This window comes from Saccostrea echinata, unplaced genomic scaffold, assembly GCF_033153115.1.
Source record: "Saccostrea echinata isolate AGI-Se365-2 ecotype Australia unplaced genomic scaffold, CSIRO_AGI_Sech_v1 ptg000054l, whole genome shotgun sequence".
Classification (NCBI taxonomy): domain Eukaryota; kingdom Metazoa; phylum Mollusca; class Bivalvia; order Ostreida; family Ostreidae; genus Saccostrea; species Saccostrea echinata.
In genome coordinates, this window is record NW_026889803.1 from 44,470,084 (window position 1) to 44,491,932 (window position 21,849).

At 33.6% G+C, this 21,849-nt stretch overlaps 2 protein-coding genes across 2 annotated transcripts; one reads left to right on the plus strand and one right to left on the minus strand.

Annotated features, from left to right (window-relative positions):
• The first annotated feature begins 2,596 nt into the window (after positions 1–2,596).
• Positions 2,597–10,968, plus strand: LOC133205586 (uncharacterized). The gene is made up of 3 exons (XM_061341427.1): positions 2,597–2,654; positions 6,766–7,263; positions 9,637–10,968. The coding sequence occupies exons 2-3, from the start codon at positions 6,774–6,776 to the stop codon at positions 10,215–10,217; spliced, it is 1,071 nt and encodes a 356-aa protein (XP_061197411.1). The 5' UTR covers positions 2,597–2,654; positions 6,766–6,773; the 3' UTR covers positions 10,218–10,968.
• A 7,148-nt stretch (positions 10,969–18,116) lies between these two features.
• LOC133206210 (Iroquois homeobox protein 5a-like) lies at positions 18,117–21,040 on the minus strand. The gene is made up of 5 exons (XM_061342153.1): positions 20,887–21,040; positions 20,402–20,611; positions 19,836–20,095; positions 19,114–19,529; positions 18,117–18,855 (listed from the first exon to the last, which is right to left on the minus strand). Exons 1-5 carry the CDS (start codon positions 20,917–20,919, stop codon positions 18,254–18,256), a joined length of 1,521 nt encoding a protein of 506 aa, XP_061198137.1. The 5' UTR covers positions 20,920–21,040; the 3' UTR covers positions 18,117–18,253.
• Positions 21,041–21,849: the final 809 nt, after the last annotated feature.

A 21,849-nucleotide genomic window follows, 5' to 3' on the forward strand; every position in this document is an offset into this window, starting at 1 on the left:
ATTATACAGAAAATTTGAAAAAATATTAATTTCAAATCTGTGTCTATGTCCCTTTAAGCATACTAGTATTGTTCAACTAAACATGCTAAACTACAGCATTCACTTTTATTTCGTATTGATACTTATAATTTTTTCTTGTATTATTATTTAATCAAATGATTTGATAATTAAAATATATATACAATTTCTATATTATCAAAACTAATCGAATCTTAAGTGGTCCTTCTGTTTGGTTAGTAAATTCGAATTTCAAATCTCGGATTTCGAATGTCGAATGTGCCTTCCTTCGTTTGAATGAGACTTCTGGGCTTACGTAAATTACAGATACATTACATAGAACTGTCAGCATAGTTTTCTTAAAAGTCACCTTATGTTATGTCATCTCAGTAATGCAAAAACCACAGATGAAAAATCCGATAAAACCAATCATCAAAAAAGGAAATATCATGTGAAGCACTGCAAAGTGTACTTGACGCACCAGTTAGAGCCAGACACGAGTAACGATTTCATACGAGCTTTGATTTTCAGGGTCAGTCTCCATTCCTTGATGCACATTAGATACTGTAAAAGAAGTCTTCTAGTACATAGAAAACAAAACTATTGAAACTTCCAGCAGAGAGCCCCAATGCTTTGATTTACTTGCATCATTTACCCCGCTGGCTTTGACTAACATGTATCAGTTATCCTGCTAGCTTTGACTGCATTAGTTTATCCATTGACTTTAACTTATTTGTGTCAGTTGACCCACTAGCTTTATGACTTACTTTCCTCATCTGTCCCACTTGCTTTGATTAGCGTGCATCAGTTACCCCACTTTACCCCACTCGATTTGACTTTTTAAAAAAATTTATCGGTTGCCCCAGTGACTTTGACTTACATGTACATGTATCTGATATTACCCCACTGGCTTTGACTTATTTGTGTCAGTTGCCCCACTCGCTTTGGTACACTTGCATCAGTAGCCCCACCCAACTGGCTTTGACTTACTTGCGTCAGTTGCCTTTACTTTATAGTGAAATTAAGTTACAATCTGAAACTGCTAGTAGCCGTATCTCCAGTGCTTCAGCCTCCTCCCCCCCCCCCCCAGTCTTACCTTTATTTTGATGAATCAAAAGAAAAGTGTCCAGGAAATATTCTCTATACATCCTACAAGGCAATCTTACTTAACTACATATACACTGTAGAATGTCTGAATAATGGCATTTAGATGTCTTTAGAAATTTTAGAAATTCCGATTGCTGTATTACAGATATACCTGATTCTGATTTTGGTCTTCATATTAATATAAGAGGCTTTTGAAAGTTTAGAACTTTGAATTGATGCCGACAATTTTTCAAAAAGAAAATCGGGTATTTGGAAATTTGATATTTTATTTATTATTTATTTAATTATTCAATTTTGAAGTTAAATTCTTAAAACTCAAAATGTAATATAGTTTCTTGATTAATCAAAATTTAAGTGTTTAAATCAAAATTGTAAATTTCTAAAAATAAACGTTTTAAAAATTGAAATTTAGTTTATATCAAAAAACGAAAATTGGAATCGAAATTTACATGTAGATTGGTAACGTAATTGATCTACTCAATTCATAGACTATAATATCAAAAAGTCTAAAATATCAAATCTGTTTATATATTTCAAATATTTCAGGATAAAATTTTAACACTCTAAAACGTGTTAAGAAATTTGAAAGTTTGAGTTTTAAAATGTACATAATTTAAAACTTGGAATTTTGACTTGAAATATTAAAATTCTAAAACTCTTAATCATTTTAGAAATTTAGATTTTTTAGGTGCTAACACAAACAACTATGCCGAATTATTAGCTGTTACAACAGGCCCGTAGGAAGCAATTTCAGTTGGGGGGGGGGGCACAGCCATACATTTTCAGTTGAGGGGGCACTATGAACTACCAAAAATTTCATCACGAGCAAAAAAAAAAGGTCATCAGACGTTTTTATTGACGGGGCACAAGCATATAGTATCTATAGTTTCTATACTAATCTTTCTATCGGCAAAATTAAAATTCCTACGGCCATGTACAAACGCTATCAGTCATTGCAAATATACTAGTATACGTACAGGTGACCCCCGAGTCCTTATCTGTTCAGACATCGATACCTGTCTAGTTGGACACAAACGTGTGCTGCATGGCAATATTTACTCAAAAATGGACAAGCTCTAGTTTGAATGTTCATCTTGGATGTCCAACTACTCGAAAATACATTAAGAATATTTATATGTTACATTAAAATTTTAGAATTTAGAGAATATAAAATTAACTATAACTATATTTTTATAGTTACATGTACTTTTAAATTCTCTGAAGTCAAAAACTTTAATGTAACATATGCATGAATATACTACCTGACTTAACGCTTTCCAAGAGTAACCGTGGGGGAGGGGGGGGGGGGATTGGATTGCATGTATTCTGTAGTCTGATGTAGGTTATGTGTAACAATTTTGTCATTCTCTATTACAAAACTGGTGTTTGTTTTCTAACACCCAGTCAATAAAGCAACCCTTTCCGTACCCAATGCAGGTATAGCTTAAACTGATAAGAAGATCGTTGTTCACGGGATAGTTATGGAGTGTGGACGCTTTATACCATGTGTTTGATATTACAAGGATATTTTTAACAATTTACTAAATCAGGTAAAATTTTTATTAATTTTTGCTTCAATTTGTTATATTTTGATAACTTAAAAGAGGAAATACATAGAGAGAGAAATAGGGTTTTACCCAAAGAAAAATTAGGATTGTTGTGAATGTAAAAAAAAAAAAAGGTTGATGAAAATAGATGGATAGAATCGATAGATCCAGTATTGGTACATGATATAGAAAAGTAAAGAAATGAAAGATTGCGTCTTGGTTTATTATTTTTTCATAAGAATTTCATCTGAAAGGGTAGAATTATAGTAATATATAAGCTTAAGTTGTATTTACATCTATGCCTCTCATATCAAAATATCTTTTTTATTATTATACCTTGATTGTTTACGAAAAACGCCACATCAGCAAGTGGACTAAGCCATAGTTATTTATGTCACCCCGAACGTAGTCGGGGCGACCTATTGCTGTTGTACTCCCAAAAACTTGTTCGTGAATTTTCTCGCAGGTGGCAGGGACAATCTTGCCTAGGGCAATCGTCATAAAACTTTACAGAAATGATAATCAGTAATTCTAGCCGTGTAGTCAACATTTAAAAATTTTCAAATTGCCCATCATTGCCATGGAAACAGAGAAAAAGTGAAAATCTTTTTTAACTAGCTAGATCTCATCTGCTACCTGTAGGAAAAGTGTACATATTGAATAAAAATTAAGTATGAACCGACCCTCCTCGAGCTCCATCTTGGAATCCAAGATGGCGAGTTGCGAACCTTGTGTCTTTTTATATACAGAAATGACTCGTCATTTCAATGTCAACGAACGAAAGTCGTCATTTTTACTATTTCTAGACGGAAAAATCCAATATTGTTTCTCCAAAAGATACATTCAAAGATTGTAACCCAGATTAACGTATTTAAGTCTAAAATAAAACTTAAAAAACACTCTATATACGTAAGGCAGATTTATTTTGCTTTATAGAAAATGAAAGTCGGATATAAGGAGGGAGGGGTGGTAAAGTGTGTGCGGTACGTATCATACACAGAAAAAAACTAATTCTGATCTATTGTAAACAGAACTTAACAACACAGAGATTGTTTCAAAGCTGTAATGATATTCCAATATTTTTAACTGTATTAAAAAAAAAAATTACCTGCACTACTATATTGTATATGTATATAAATTCTGTCAATCATAAAAAAAATTATAGGTCTTCATTTGTCATTTTTTTATATGTATCGTTGGAGACTTGAATCCTATTGTACCTTAAAAAGCAGCTTCATGTTTAATATGCCGCTACAGTATATGTACGAAGATACACGCCCCCCCCCTTTCCCCTAGCTTTCCCCGTTTTATACACCGATGTTTACCCATCGATTTCCACATTTAAAGGCGCAGAATCTGTATTTACATAACCCGACATACTTGTACAGATACGACAAGAATTATTAAAATAATTTGTATAAAGTTGGCAATCCCTGCATATCCATGTTACGTGAAAAGCAGTTGTTGGGTTCCCCCTTCTAGAAATACATGTAGTACAAATAACGACTTTCGTTCGTTGACGATTGAAATGACGAGTCTCAGGTGTAAAGTATGAAATTAAAATTCCCAGGACTGGACACAAATTAGCGATGTATCAATTAATCTATATAATAATCTTTGAAGATATTGAATCCTTCATTTCCAGTCGGTGAGTAGCTTTCGTCCTCATTTTTGAGGATTTCCCATCTAGGTGTTCAAGTGACCTAGGACGTCAACTCCTGTCCGATATTAAAAAGTTCATGCCTTAATTTTGCAGTGTATGTGCATTGTCAACAATAAAGTCAATGCCGTTTCTCAGTTAATTCCCTCGGGCTGAATAAAACTTGTCGAAAAGCATTAATGATCATCATTTGCATTTAAAAAAAAAAAACGTATACCATACTTATAATTGCTAACCATATTAACACAGCATTAAGAAATAATTTTATTGAAAGCAGTATTTACAAAATCGAATTTCAGAAAGCCTTTAGACGGTGAATTATTTCTAAATATTAAATTAAAACAGAAAAGTAAAACTCGTACATAAATTATTTCAGAAGGACACAAATGTATTTCAAAACAGTTGTTGTGTTTGTTGGGTACATTGTAGTAGGACTAGGCTCGACTCTCGGATTTAAACGTCCACCCCACTAGATCCGCCCATCCTGGCTCAGTCACGAGAAGCTTAACTTCTGACTAAATAACATACTAAGAAGGATTTGCATTGGTCAGTCATGGCCTGCTTGAGATTATAGAATAATGATTACATGTACATATAAGTTTTTAATAGGCCAATTTAATGACTATATGTGTTTATATATTAATTCTACATTTATCAAACTTGCATAGATGTTGCTTCTTGAGTTGCATGCTGTGGGTGGTCATTTTATCGTATATTTTCAGCTATAAACAGTTTTTAAATAACCCTTTCATATGAGACATGTAATACATGTAACAAGTCTTACTTGTATGTTGATCACACAACATATATGTGTTTTCTTTTAAGTAAGTTTTTGATGAAAAGGTTTTAAAAGTTTTGTTTTTTTTTAATCGTTGAATCATTCAGGTGGGCCTGAGTTTATCATGTGTACTTGATAAGTATTTAGTTGCTACTTGTCGTAATATTCTCATTTCAATTCGCAAACATTCTAACCATTGACAGGTTTAACATTTATAAATTTTGATAAGCAGGGTATCTTAAAATATTGAACCTTTCATCAAAACATTTTATGATTGCTATTTTTTTTTTCTAGAATGCTATTTTTATGCCCCCGGATCGAAAGATCCCGGGGGTATATTGTTTTTGTCCTGTCTGTCTGTTTGTCTGTTTGTTTGTCTGTTTGTCTGTCTGTCTGTTGTCAACTTTAACCTTGCCCATAACTTTTGATTGGTTGGAGCTATGACTTTCATATTTCACATGTGTATTCCTTGTGACAAGACCTTTCTTTGGGTACCATCATATTTGACCTTTTGACCTTGACCTTGGAGTTTGACCCACTTTTGCAAAATTTTATGAGACTTTAACCTTGGCCATAACTTCTGAACAGTTGGAGCTTGGGGTTTCAAACTTCACATGTGTATTCTTTGTGACAAGGCCTTCTTTTGGATACCAACCACTTTGACCTTTTGACCTTGACCTTGGACTTTGACCTACTTTTGAAAAACTTTAACCTTGGCCATAACTTTTGAACAGTTGGTGCTTAGGGTTTCAAACTTCACATGTGTATTCCTTGTGACAAGACCTTCCTCTGGATATCAACCACTTTGACCCTTTTGACCTTGACCTAGGAGTTTGACCTACTTTTGAAAAACTTTAACCTTGGCCATAACTTTTGAATGGTTGGAGCTAGGGCTTTCATACTTCACATATGTAATCTTTGTGACAAGACCTTCCTTTGAATACAAACGACTTTGAACTTTTGACCTTGACCTAGGAGTTTGACCTACTTTTGAAAAACTTTAACCTTGGCCATAACTTTTGAATGGTTGGTGCAAGGGCTTTCATATTTCACATATGTAATCCTTGTGACGAGATCTTCCTTTGGATACCAACCATTTTGACCTTGACCTTGACGTTTGACTTTTATTAAAAAACTTTAACCTTCACCATAACTTTTGAACAGTTGTATCTAGGTCTTTCAAATTCCACAGGTGTTTTCCTCGAGACAAGATCTTTCTTTGGGTATAAACATTTTTTTATTTTTTGGCCTGGATTTTGACTTGCATTTGAGAAACTTTAACCTTCGACATAAGCTGCCATACGGGGGCATAGTGTTTCACAAACACATCTTGTTTAAATTGTTTTTTTAAATCAAAGATTAACACCATCTATTTTACTAGAATTAAAAAGTCGTACAAATTACTCGTATATATATATATATATATATATATATATATATATATATATATATATATATATATATATATATATATATATATATATATATATATATATATAGTATTTTGAGATCATGTACATGTGTGTCGTTGTATATTTTATAATTTTCAAAATTCAAAATGAAACCAAGGGATTTAGGATACATGTATTTACATACTGGTAATATTCATGCATGTAAATAAATCATGTACTTTGTTATCAATCTATTTCTATTATCTTTATATATTTATTTTTCAGATTTTACCATGTTATCCATTGAGAGAAGATCTCGTCCTTTGGCATTCATTATCGTTGTAGTAACCCTTACATTTGTGTATCTTTCTTTTTATCGGAACACTTTTGGATTTATGAATAATGTTCAAAGGACACCCCCTGAAGACAATCCAAGTGAAATACGAGGCTTGAAACCTTTTTTGAAAAATAAACAGGTTATAAATGGTACAATTAGTTGTCGTGGTAAACAGCAAAATATTATAAAGAATATATTTAGCCGTGATAATAAAGGATGGTATGAAAATCGTGAAATTTGTGACTCTTGTTTTGAATTTACCAAAGCTACTTTAAAAACTAAATTTGGACCAACACCTATCTTTATATATCCAAGAGATCAGGACATTTGGGTCTCAACTTCTCTTCAGGATCGTGGCACCTTTGAATCTGAAAAATCGGAGATCATGTTCAAAATGATGAAAGATGACCCTGAATTACAAATAATTGATATTGGAGCCAACATTGGTAAGTTCGATATTGTGTAAAAGAAAAAAGAATATGGAGGTAAACATGAACTATTTTGTTTACAATACAATAAAATGTTTGAAATAGAAAGTTTTCCAGTGATAACAATATGGATATTTAATTAACATTACTCGTAAGAATACAAGGAAGAATATATATATATATATGAGTGTAATGCGAAAATGTCCTTCATATTAATTATGCTACAATTATTTGGACTTATAAATTAATAATTTTCACAAACTGAAATTTGTATAGATATAAAACAAGACAAACTAGTACATTCAGATTCCTCTTTCATACTTGATATTTGAAAACGCTTCATAGATTTTTTTTTATAATTAAAATGTCACTAGAAATCTCTTCAGCTTGTGGTTTTGCAAAAAAAAAAAAAAAAAAAAAAAAGATAAAAAAAATCTTTTAAAGAAAAAGTATATTTTCAAGAGATTTTTAAACAAGCATCATTAATGTTCAAATTACAGCCTTAAGCCAAAATATAGAGCCAAAAATGGAGCATCAATTATTATAAATATTTTGGGAATATCTTCCAAAATTTTCTCGTGCAAAACAATTTAAAGATACAGAATGTCAGATCAAGCTGTAAGCATTCTTACAGACTATAGAATACTGTAGTATAGATACATGTAGACTCAAGCTTTAAAATATCTTCATCATCGTAGGTTTAGTCAAAGGGGAAAGGGGGGGGGGCTTGTGCCTCTACTATTAAAAATGGAGGGGTCAGAGTATTTATTCCCTCCCCCACTTTTTTGATCAGAATAGTAAAAAAAGTCCCAGAAATGTTGGAAAGTACTCACGAAAATGTAGGAAATTTGTATGAATTGGTCTTTAACTAATTAATTGCAAATACTTATAGTGTGGTCGTGATTGTTTTCGAATTCCCCCCCCCCTTTTTTTTGTCGCCAAAATGAGAGACAATGACGTCGGTTCATGCACTGTATGTCACTTATACATGTACTTGCGGACAAGTTGAAATTGAAAAAAAAGCTAAAAAAAAAAAATACTCAGTATTAATCAGTGTGTGTATATTTTACTCTGGTTGATTGATTCAGGGTTTGTCTATGTTTTTTTTTTTTTTTTGAATACCTTGTAAATTAATGTATGAGAAAAGTTCAACAATTCATGGGGTGAATATTGATGGGGTGGGTGTGTGGGTCAATCGGTCAACAAGTACCTGTGTTTTATGTACAGGTATTAAAGGACACCTATGCTTTGCTTTTGGGTTCCTTGTTTATTTATTTTAGATTTGTTTCACATCAATACTTCAAAAGGTTTTCATGGTCTGTTGACCTACAGCGTCTTGATGTTAAGTATATTTTGTGCTAGTATTTCAGATGTCTGAGATGTAGCCTGTGAAAGAACTACGAACGCTTACACTCGATTCTCGCCTACAATTTAAACCCATTTAATTCACAGTAAATGGCAATTTGGCAATTTACGCATGAGAATGGATATATGACCCTTAAATATATCCGTATGTTTAACTAATGTTACATTCAACATATATGTTTGATAACGTATATTTTTTTTGTAATCTCATTTGAAATTGGTTGATTGATTGATTGTATGTTGTTTTACGTCCCATTCGAGAATTTTTCACTCATATAGAGACGTCACCATATACCAGTGAAGGGCTTCAAATTTTGACCTTTACTCGGCACTCAGGGCCATTGAGCAGTGAGGGATCTTTATCGTGCCAACGCCTGCCGTGACACGGGACCTCGGTTTTTAAGGTCTCATCCGAAGGACCCGCAACTTTCACTTCAAAGTGCCGAGCGCATGGCGAAGGAACAGATGCTACCTATTTTTTATCGACTTAGGTCTGTCGCGGCCGAGATTCGAACTCACGACCTTCCGATCACGGAGCGAGCGCTCTACCGTCTGAGCTACCGTAAAAAAATTGACCACTTTTGCTGTTAATGTCTGTAAACATATCCCCCCCCCCTCCCCCGTGAAACAACAAAAACTTTTGTATGAATTTGTGAAATAACAATTCATAAAACCTGTAAAAAGGATTTTTTGTTTCACGGGGGGGGGGGGGGGTAATAATGATTTCCGTTTTCCGTTGATTTCTATAGTAAAACTCAAGTTTTACCAAAATTATAGAGTTATCTCTCTTTGATTTCCCAAATAAGTTATCTTTTATGAAAATTCACACAAATATCTACATAAATGTGAAAAATCATTCAGATATGATAACTTTTAGAAATTGACATGTAGGTAGGCGGCAGAACAATACTATCGTTCGCAGTTCTTGAATAAGTGAACAAATTACATGTACCTGTGTTGTATTGGGTATCAAATCCCACATTAACCTTTGAAATTCAGAAGCTTTAAAATTGATTTCCATTGCAGGTGTTTATACGCTAAGTTGTGCAAAAGCAGGTCGTAAAGTTTTAGCTGTAGAGGCGTTAGACAAAAATATGCAGCACATTTGCGCTTCTGTGATGGAAGGGGGATTACAGAACAATGTCTACCTCATCCACAACGCCATATCAAACGGACATGACGTTGTTAATCTTGGAGTGGATAAGAGTAACATGGGAGGTACTTTTGTGGATGTCGAATCAAGTCATATTAAGGAACTTAAATTAGGTCGGGCTCAAGGTACATATGGCAAAGTTCATACCATAACCATGGATGACCTTTTAGAACTTCCGGCCATTAAACATTTTCAGAAAGTTTTTATCAAAATGGATGTAGAAGGTTTCGAAGCACGAGCAGTTGAAAAATCTACTAAGTTTTTTGAGAAAATCAAAGTTGCTGGATTCGTCATGGAATGGGAATTTCATAAGGGGCAACCGACTGCAAAGAAAATAATTGACTTTATGACCGCGCGGAAGTTTAAACCACATGCTGTAAATCTAGGGAAAGCAGCATTGAATCTTGCAGAGAGTGCAAAGTGGGGTTATGACGTTCTATGGCTTCCTAGCTAGTTTTTATTGTGTTAGTGTAATTATTTTATGGGTCCAGATGTGTACTACATGGAACTATTTATTTTTCAACAAATCAATGCGGTGTCAGATGGAAATTCAATCTAGCATTATATACACAATGTTCCTAGTGAGTTTTATTCATTCTTTTATTGATTTATCAAAAGATTTGATGTGAAAGCAATATCCAAATAGTGTGATCATTTATATGAAGAAATAACTAATAAGTCGTGCGAGCACTGTTTTCGTATTAACGTGACCAACGACGTGAAAAATATTTCCATCAATTCATTCTTATATTAACATGGATGACCATTGCCATTTGTTATGAACAAGTTAACTTTCAGATCGAAAAGGACAAAGTTCCCTGTCTGGAAAAGGAAGGGCTCCTCTGGCTACTTTGTACAAAAAATATGTAAATTCAGCCTACAACACAGTGATTTTCCAAATGCTAAGAAGTAAATTTTGAATTGTAGCTTTGAAAAGAGAATGAAATTACCTGTTTGAAAGTTTCATTTATTTTGTTTATATAATGTATTTATATTACAAATACTTTCGTTTGCGACTATTTGAACAGCATAAATCACGAAGGATGACTGTTGGATAGATAGCCTGTGGTTGTTAGTATGTGTATGATAGAAAGTATGAATGGATATGTGAAGAAGAACCATTGATATGAAATGTTTGTTTTGTGTTCATTTCAGAAATTGCATGATATTTTGGGGAGATTTTTTTGTAATAAATATTTTAAGTCCTTGTGGGTTTTTTCTATTTTAGCATAAGGATGACAACTGTTCAGCATTCAACTAATTAAGAAATTCAATATATATATTATGTTTCTATATATTTATTAGCTCTAACTACAGGTCGTGGAAGGTATAGGACTATTTCTGTCTCCCTTACATGCTGTTTCATTTGACGGCGATGAAGATCTGTTAGTAAAATTTGAACCCTATACTTTTTTCTTGAGATGAACTGATTCTTTGCTATAGGATTACACCTGTTGTGATATTTGTACTTTACAGTATCTTTAGTAAGTGAGGAATGACTTTTTAATCAATATTTGATTTCGAATAAAAAGGTAACACAATAAGGTAGAAACTTTTAATAGAAAAAACACTTGAAAAGATTTCGTCCTAGACTTAATAATCTATGATGACATCACGAATTCTACCATACACATGCTTATATAATGATTATACTTCTTTGTTGCTTCAACAATTTACAAATACCGCTGTCGGTACCCAGAGCATATCTGTGTTAGGAAGGTTCAAGTTGGGTCATGTCCTCTCTCCGATAGGAAATAATGGTGATTAGTAAAATATGGATAGGATCAATCGAAATCCTCAATATTATGATGGGAAAGCGTACTGGTTAACATCTCGAGAACTTGAAAAGAAAAATATATGGTACATGTAGCTAAGTCTGCTAGGTAAACAAAAATCAACTAATAATGAAAATACATTAAATAAAAAAATACAAATGGGGTCAACACCTAATACCTAATATTCAATAGTGCTTTTCATGAAATTACCCCAACCCTTCGGGGGCCCCATTGCAACAAGTCAAACAACTTTAGGGTTTGTAGAGATAACGGCGAAAGCCACGAGTCAATAAAATACGTCCTTACTATTTTGTTTGTGAAACGCTAAAAATTACATCTCTTAAATTTTGGATATTTTATTTGTTTGGCTTTATATTTTGATTCCTATTGTGTTCGATTTGTGTGGTATAATTTATGTACATGTATTCCAAAATTTTCATCTTTGGATATTTCATATTTTTTCTCTACTTATTATTTTTATTTCACATTTATTCAGTTGTTTTCCGCAGTTCCTTTTACTCTTTCTATATTTTGTTTTCTTTCTGTGATAAATTGTACTTATATTCTGTATATTACTTTCGATAAGATACCATTATTAAAGCTGCGTACATAACATGGGCAGATAACTCAATCCACAACTTAGAGTTTCGAAAGCTCTAGGCATGTAGAGTATTCGTATTTGGTATAGAGAGAGAGAGAGCATAACATTTAAATTTCTCCTCGAGCTCTGTGCATGTTCATTTCTAAATTACCAGGATGGGCAATAACTGTATCAATGAAGAGTGATCGAACAGTTTTTGTCAAGTTCGAGCTTATCTTTAAATACAGGAATGCGGACATTATTAAGGAGGGGGTTATATTTTGCTGTTAATTAAGTATCAAATTTTACATTGAAAGGCTGATTACCCCCCTTCTTTTGTTGCAATATGATCATATGATCAAACCCTCTCAGACCAAGGTTTTTTTGTTCGTTTTTTTTTTTTTTTTTTTTTTTTTTTTTTTTTTTTTTGTCGACGCGATAGTTGGAACCTACCACCACCTACTTACTTCCAATAGGTTCACTTTATGTTTGGAAGATTTTGAGGTATCTTTAATTTAACATGTTATTTTTTTTCTGCCCCCCAACTCCCACGATGCTACGTGCTAGGTGAAGGTGTGTCCCTGAGGACAGGCCTGCTTTGAATAACGTTTGGCATGGCCGTAGGAACCGCGGGGGGGGGGGGGGGGGGCGTGCCTACGCCCCCCAATAATTTTGCCGATATATAGAATACTGTAGAAAACTTAGCTACTATATGCTTGTGCCCTCTCAATAATAACGTCTGATGACCTTTTTTTGTTTTGTTTTTTTGTTTTTGTTTTTTTGTTTTTGTTTTTTTTTTGTTTTTGTTTTTGTTTTTTTTTTTTTGCTTGTCAAGGACTTTTGGTAGTTGATAGTGCCCTCTCAACTGAAAATCTTTGGATGTGCCCCCTCAAAGTGAATTTGCTTCCTACGGGCCTGTTTGGTACCTTTTGGAAGGTTTGCTAATAAAGATATAGCAAAGTTTGATTTAGAAATTCCTCTTCTGGGGGTAAAAATTAAAGAGTAAACAAATAAATAAAAATTAACAGCATGAATAATCTGTCCGTGATTTCACAGTTTTACACACTTCTACTAGCACTATAGATGTACACGTAGTTCCTTCTTTCACATCGGGCTCCGGGATCGTGAAACATCCTGAGCTGAAGTCAAAATCTGTACATTGCGCTGAAATGATTTAAAAGTAAAACAGCCCAAAATAAAAATGCTAAATAGCAGTTGTATTGTCAAAGTGTTGTTTTGTGCAAATTTATAGTGTCAGTTCACAAGTAATAAACATCTTTCAGATGTTTGGCATTTTGCAAACTTCTTTCAGATGTTTGGCATTTTGACTTAAGTCTAAGTCTGTTTCATGATCCTGGGGCAAGGATTCAAATATTCAAGTTCAACGTTTGATATTCGCTAGAGATTTACATTATTTGCTGCTTAAACACAAACTATTGAGACATGTGTAGAAATATCCAAAATAAAGGCACTTAACTGGAACGTAATGTGTTACTTAATACAAATAAAATGCAATACCTCTTCAGTGTAGTTTTATTAACTGTTATATCAAATATCGCAGGTGTTGGAAAATACTGCGATGCAAATGTTTTAAGAACAGACGAACAAAGTTTTTTGTGAATACATAAACCAAATGGCTGATTAAAGGAGTGAATGACACCCCCCTCCCCCAAAAAATTAAAGTTTGGGACCTTTGAACGGTAAATAAATTATCAAGATTAGGATTAGAATATATGGTTAATTAACGGAAATAATGCCTTTTGGGGAGGGGGGGGGCGCATCTAATACAAGAAATAATACCAGAAGCATGCGATAAAAAAATAGGCGCCGTAAATAAAAGGTTTTTACAATGCTTGGATCTGTAGCTCTCTGGTTTGTCTGCCCGAATTTTTTTCAATCAGAGCTACAATTCTGCAGGTAGTTCATTTTTAACATAGAGTGCGTGTCTTTTCAAGTTATCCAGGAACAATTTTCAGACAACGAAGCACAGGCACTTGTTTCGTATACGGAGCACCCCTACTTATTTTTCCCACAAGGTATCTAACTCAACTTCAGGCATCCCGCTTCAAGCTCGTATTTTGTTAATATATCAATCATTAACCTACTTCAAAAGTATATCGTTCGCTTCGAGAGACTTTTTTCTTGTCAAATAAATCGTTTCAGACGTCTCTGGTCGAGCCTCTTTATTGTAAACCACTCATTTATCATGTTTATTCCTCAAAAGACTTTAGATGGGATACAACTTCCGGTTGGGTTAGGATATAACCAGAGACTTCCGAGCATTCCATTCGGAGGTCTCTGGTTTTATCCCAATCTAATTAAAATTAGATCTTCCATTCGCTCCCCGATTCCTCGCGACATATAAAAAATCGGGGAGCGAATGGAAGATCTAATTTTAATTAGATTGGTTTTATCCTTCATTTATAATCCCAACCGGAAATTTGTATCCCATCTAGTCTTAATATGTATCGAGGTAATTTTCGAGGAATAAATGAATGGTTTACAATAAAGAGGCTCGACCAGAGACGTCTGAAACGATTTAATTGACAAGAAAAAAGTCTCTCGAAGCGAATTGATGTCATTTTAAAGTAGGTTAATGATTGATATATTAACAAAATACGAGCTTGAAGCGGGGGTGTCTGAAATTGAGTTAGATACCTTGTGGTAAAAATAAGTAGGGGATGTACCGTATACGAAACAAGGCCTGTGCAACGAAGAAATGATAAAGAAAATTCGCATTTGCTTACTCAAACGTGGGAAATACATTCAAATAAAGTTTTCAATTACTCTATTTTGGTCTAATATAATGTTTAGAATACGTGAATTAATTAAAAATTACGTAATGTAGTGCAGACTGCAAATTGTTCTATTTTACATCAAATGGTGGGTCAGCCTACCGACACAAAAGTACCCTGAAATTAATATGCAGTGTAGAGAGGGTCATTACTAATACCAATATTTCAGTTCGAGTTGTCTCTCTTCATGCCTTTCCATGAGCAAAACCGGAAAGCATTTTATGTTTTTCATATTATACCTGTATTTTGTTGTGTCTTAGTTTTCTTGTTATGGTCATTGATTATTGAGAAATCTCTTTATAAACTTAGATTTTTTTTAATTTCGTGCAGTGAATTATGTATTTTTACACTGAAGTAATCTATTAGGCGTGTAAATATTTTGTATGCTTAATTTCATTAATTGTGTTGAAATGCATGAAATATCTTTGTTCTTATTTCATTTTATATATTATTCCCCTTCCTTATCATGTATATAAAGAAAAATTTAAAATGTAACGGGAAATATTATTGGCATGCACTCCATCCAGTATAAATTGCGTTTTAATAAGCCCCGCCCTCTTCCTAATCAGATTAATCATAATTTCACTGATATTTTTTGTAGATTGTGAATCAAATGATTTTTTGTGCACTATAATACAGTTTAATAAAAATCTCGAGTTGCCTCCTTAATTGAATCTCTTAAATAAAGTGGATACATAACGTTACTGATTTGTCACTTTTTTTAGATTCATGTATAACTATACATTACAAGAACATTTTCAAACATTTGGACTAGATACAGCATTGTAAAGTCTTTCTTCAAAAATGTTATATCAACAGAGAATGGTTTATTTGTACATGGCTTCTAATTCCTTCTTGTTTTGATTTAGTTTTTTTAATGTGTTTTATCCTTTCAAAACGATATAATTCATCTTGTCAGAGTAAATGATATTGTGACCTTTGGGAATTAATTTTAGCCATGCAGAGTCAGCAGATGACATGTCATATGGGTAACCCCTTGTATCTTTTTTGAAATGATTGCTCTTTTGCTAATTGCTTCAAGAAGTGAATTGGATGGAATGCGGCGCAGTGAGCTCGTAGACTCTTGTTTGAATTTTGTTTAGGTCTCAAAACAGCGGTCAATATCAATTTGATATCATCCTAATCTCATTTAAAATCATTGTCAATTTCAGCTAATGTGTTTCTGAAAACAACCAAACTTTCAATATTATTACTGAGTGCGAATTGCAATTCTGTGGATAGAACAAACTTTAAAGAAATCTCTCTTCATCTCTCTATTTCTCTCTTTTACAATGCGTGCTTCTATCAATATTTAGCTAATGAGCTAATGAAAATGAAAGTATGATACTAATACATGTAATAAAAAAAATAATAAGCAAACAAACAAATTATTCAAATCACACCATTTTAAACAATTAAGATTTGTTCATATTTTATACGCATTTCTAAAACACACAGTATTTGAATAAATAAGAATGTAAGACTAATTTACAGAGAGTTGACCCATTTTTTTAAAAGGTTTAATCAGTATAATTAAGTTAGAATTAGGATGCAGCAAACGGATACAAGAGTCCGTACAGGAACTCATCTCGTTTCCACATCCTTCACGGAGTATTTTATTTCAAGGTGTTTGGATGAAGATTGTGTCCGGTATCTCTACACTGCATTGTCTGAGCGCTTCATTGACGTCTTCTGTAACCGATCTGTAATTTCACAAATTATCAATTTTAATCAGTTTTATGCAAAAATTAGAAAGAGGGAGTCTAAACAATCTAATCTCTAGAGAGAATGCATGCATTATTTAATAATCTTGTAATATAAATTTAAAAAAAAGACCTTTGACAACAAGTTATACATTTCAATTTTGATACATACATGAATTGTGAATCTATAGACTTTTAACCATTGATCAGTATAATCAACACAGAAAGCTAAAATAAAGTGATTGAACATCTTCGCCACGAGTCAGTGCACCCCGTTAGGGTATATGATTGATTGATAGTTATTGCATAGCCAAAGGACCCGGATGAAGAGCCGTACCTAATGCTGTGACACCTTGATTTATAGAAGTCATGAATGAAGAAAATTCTTGACATCTGCTTCTTCGTGTGGTCTTTATCGAGCCATATGTTTAATTCATTTATTATGAACTGGATTTTTTTTTACAACTTTTACGACTACTATGTTGTGTGTCCATTCATAAATTCTTCTAAAATTTACGTATGAATTAGTTTTAAATTTGTTCCTTTGATTATTTAGTGCAATATATTAAAGCTCCGCGGTGTTTTGCTCACATCAAAGTTAACCCCTAAAACACAGGCAAACTGTTCTTGTTTTACTAACTCTAGAAACTGAAGCTACAGTTACTATAATGATATTGTCTTTCATACATTTTTTATTTATCAATAAAAATCTGCATTATGTAGTCAAAATGCAGATTTTTATTGATAAATAAAAAATATATCAGAAAGACAATATCTTTGTATAAGAGAAATTATGTAAATTGGTTTAAAATGTATTTAATATTTTTTCTCAGCAGGATTGAATCATATATTAAAAGACTTTTATTCCTCACACTGAAAGTTTTTGTATTTTCTAAACTCAAATATTATCATAAAAGTTACAAATTCCATGGCAAAAAATCACGATACATCAGCCCACTTCAAAGAGAAATGTTCCCCTTTCCACTGTTTTAGTAATGCGATTTGACAAGGGGTTAAACTAACGGGATTTCTAACAAAGACAAACCGTTCTTTACTTGATCGTGTACTTGTTCCTCGTCATTACAAACGCAAGAGACTTCAGTGCGACATGTTAAACTTCTTTTTTCCATTGAAAAAACTGACAGGACACGAGACGTCAAATTCCGCTACAAGTAACCACAAATTAAGTTCAAAAATTTCCTTTTACTATCCATTTGTTACGTTTTGAGACATTTTATGATTATTGACAATGACTAGATTTTTTTATCTTGGTGTCCAGGGCTAGACCTACACGGATAAAGAAAATATTTGATGGATACCATGTACGAGATCATTTAGAAATTTTTACCAAGACAACAGGTGTACTTTATCGAATTGAACAATAAGAAACACCCTGGTCTTTTTTTGTGTGCTTGATGACCCCTCAATTCTTAATAACTGCAAATCTCTCAATTACTTTTTCAGTCTTTTTGAGCAAATACTTTGATAAAACGGTGTAAAAAATGTTAAAGATTTTATTTCAGTAACAACATGCATATAATTAGTAACAAAAATAACAAGCTAAAACATATATAAATAGCAGAGTGGAAGTTTGTAGCAAAATGACTGAGAAAAAATGTTAATGAAAACATTCATGGTCACTTTTCTTCTCCTAAAAGTGACTGCGCGAAAGCCCCTAGGTCACTTTCATTGATTTTTGACATGCTGGATCCAATGATTTCTGAGATGGACCAAATTTTAGATTTGACGGAAGACGGGCTACTGTCCGAACTTTTCTGACCACTAGATTCACTGTCACTATTTTTTCCAACGGACGTATCTGTCAGGAAGTCGGCGCTTAGCATATTGTGAGCGTCCAGCACTTGGAGATTCTCCTTATCTGCCACTGTGTTGTATTCATGCGCAAAGTTTGGATGGTTCCTGAAGTAATTAGCCACTGAATCATACTGATAAGAAGGGGGTGAATTATAATTCGATGCATTAGGAAATCCGGGCTGGAAATTCGAATGAGGTTGGGTGTAAGATGATTGATGGTGATAAACATTGCTGTAAGCTGGAAGTGAATTGGATGGTGGCATTTGCTGACTTCCGTTTGCGTAATGATGGACGGTGGGTTCGGGGTGATTTGAGGCACTGCTACCCATAAAAGTTGAAAACGAGGGTAAAGGGACTCTAAGAGGTGTGCTGGAATCGAGGACAGAAGTTGAAGACATCTGTGGTGGTGGTGGTGGTGGTGGCACTGTAAAATAATTAGAACAAACTGATTTAATAATTCCACAATTACATTTTAAAAGTAAACATCTGAATTAAATATATGACTTATCACATAATTCACTGAAAGGTTTAATATAGAAGTAAGAAATTGTTCTATTAGTTTTCTTTTTACTCTCAAAAGAAGCATTTTTAATGTTATTTTGTAATAAATAATTATAAGAGTGCAATCTAACATATTGAAACTTGATAATTATAAGAATGCTAATTATATATAGACACTTACGAAGATCGTGTCCTGCATTCATAGGTGTAATTGGAATGCTTGGCTCTGGAAGTCCTGTTGCAGAATTAGAATTCTCGTCTGCGATTTCATCCGATTGAACAGGAATTGGTTCTGCTGACAAACGATCAGCAGAATTGGCGGGAATATCGTCATTTGTGTTATCCTCATCACTAGAATTATTTGAATTGTCCGAATTCCATTCACCCTTGTTTTCTTTCTTTAGCCTCCTTCTTGCATTAGCGAACCACGTTGAAATTTGTGTCAGAGTCATTTTCGTCACGATGGCAAGCATTACTTTTTCGGCTTTTGTCGGGTAAGGGTTTTTCATATGTTCTTTCAACCATGCTTTCAAGGGGGCAGTTGTTTCCCGAGTAGCATTTTTACGCCGTCCTCCATTCATGTCGAAACCTGAATACCTAGTACAGAGAAGAAAAAAGAGGTGAGATACGGCGTTCCTGGGATTAAGACTAAGCAGGAAGGGGCGGAAATACGTTGTCAACAGTAAACACAAACATTCATTAGTCAATGACCTGCTAGAGTAAAACTACCTCCTGTCAGCAATATCATGACTCAGTTCATGTAGAAAAACCCAAGATTGATGTTCACCGCCAGCATAATACCTAACTGTATCTACCTGGTATCTCTTAGACATAAGAAAGTAAAAAACAATTCACTTCTAAATAATTAATATAAAGCAATAGCTATTTATCTTTTGTACTTACTGCATATTCATATAGTTGTAAACTTGAGAGCGCAACACTGTGTCTAAATTATTCACGCTGGATGCGGTGACCAGACTAGGTGAAAGGGGCGCTTGAAACTGTGACGTCAAACTGCTTGATGTGATCCCACTTGAGGTTAACGTGCTCGGAGGATGAAGACTGTTAGAGAGTATAGATGATGAGTGGAGGCCTCCGTTTGTCAGGGCGCTGGATGGAATAGACGGATATGATCCGCTGTCCATCCGCATCGTCTGTGAGCTCTGCCAAAGATACGTAAACAATTTAATGTCGGTTTGTGACAAGGAGAGAGTCGTGATGTCTAAATAATGATTGTAACTTTGTGATGCTTTGCCGTGTCATTAATCATTCAAAGATATAAATTTAAAAATGATTAATTAATCTTATTTCAAAAAATTGTTTAAAATATGACAAGAATTTAAACGTATTAACAAAATAGTAAGAATTAATAACCTATCTTTTCCATATTTGATTATTTCTTTTGAATCATTAATTAAAACTGAATGAGAATTAAAAAAAAATTAAAAAAGCTTTCATTATCATCTCACCAGTAATGATGACGAATTGGATAGTGGATCCATGCTATAACCATTAGTGTACATTGGATGAGAGGAGTATGTTGTACTAGGGATTGAGGGGTACTGCCCGTTTGGCTGGTACCCTCCCCTGGTATCCTGCATCTGGTTCTGGAAGCACCTGCAAGTTATCCTGCCCGAATAAGGGTCAGAGGTGGTTGTGCATAATGGATCACTGCAGACCTAAATATAGAAAGAAAGAAATTCAGAAATCGCCTAACTGTGCTTACATCTTTTTATAATTATGTGTTATTTCAGATGAAGGCTTTATTTAAGAAAACTGCGTTATAAACAAAGGAAATCAAATAAACATGTGTTTACAATTAAGTTCATTTAAGTTTTAGAAGCCTGTGTCTGCACATGAGAGTGTAACATGTGTATTATACTTAAGCTTATATTAAAGGTAACATTTATCATATATATATATATAAAAGTAACAACCAATTTACGTGACTTACCATATGATCCGTGCGGTTATTTCCCAGTGACATTTTGATGTCATACACACAAAATAAATCCACTCAATGATAATGGTAAATATAAATCACAATGTAAATTGTCCCAGATTGAAATATATATTTTTTCAATGACTATGACAGTGATGATGATTGAAGTGTACTGAAATTTCAAATCGTCATCACTGGTTTTATAGTAGACTAACCGACTACGGCAAAATGGCCTGCACAAGCTTTCAGGCGAAAAAAAATTATGAAAACTAATCGACCGTTTCTGCAGCTTATTATCTGGTTGGCACGACCGAGAATGAGAATTAAGTACCCTGATACCCTGGGTAGATTGCAATTCCCGACTACCCCCGGGTCTGTTATTTGAAATCTGGAACTGCAAAAGTCTAGGTGCTTTGAAACTGGTTTTGGCTGTAAAAAGAGAAACAAGTTGTGTCTCTTTGGGGCACATGATATTAGGGAAATGCAACAATCATTTCTCCCGGCGTATTATGCAGATTTTTATCAATGTACAGATGTCAAAACGAACAAGATGGATTGATTGCGATATAACGAACAGATAACAAGCGATTTTTGTCGGATTATATTTTTTCTTTGTGCTGGTCATCTCTCATAAATTTATCTTGAAACATGAAGGATTTTTGACGTATTGCAAAAATATAGCTAATTGCTCAACATGACTCGAGGTATTTCCGCAACAGGAAAAACAAAAGAGATTGCATTAATAACAAAAATAAATCATGTTCTCTCTTTAGTCAATAATAAAAAATGAGGCTTTCTTTTCATTTTTGTGTCAATTTTTTGGTAAATTAGGGCAATAAAAAAATAAATTTGAGATGTCATATTAAAGCCCATATTAATGACATGTGTACCAAGCGACCCGATTTTTCAATACACATTATTTAGTGATTGGGAACAAAATTTATGTCAATATTTTTAGTCTTCAAAAAATCTATA

Coding starts and splice junctions, on each gene's coding strand:
- LOC133206210 (XM_061342153.1), bottom strand. CDS start 20,919: ATGTCACTGGGAAATAACCGCACGGATCATATG. Junction 20,096..20,401: donor CCAATTCGTCATCATTACTG/GTGAGATGATAA, acceptor TATCTTTGGCAG/AGCTCACAGACGATGCGGAT. Junction 19,530..19,835: donor TACAACTATATGAATATGCA/GTAAGTACAAAA, acceptor TCTCTGTACTAG/GTATTCAGGTTTCGACATGA.
- LOC133205586 (XM_061341427.1), top strand. CDS start 6,774: ATGTTATCCATTGAGAGAAGATCTCGTCCTTTGGCATTCATTATCGTT. Junction 7,264..9,636: donor TGATATTGGAGCCAACATTG/GTAAGTTCGATA, acceptor TTTCCATTGCAG/GTGTTTATACGCTAAGTTGT.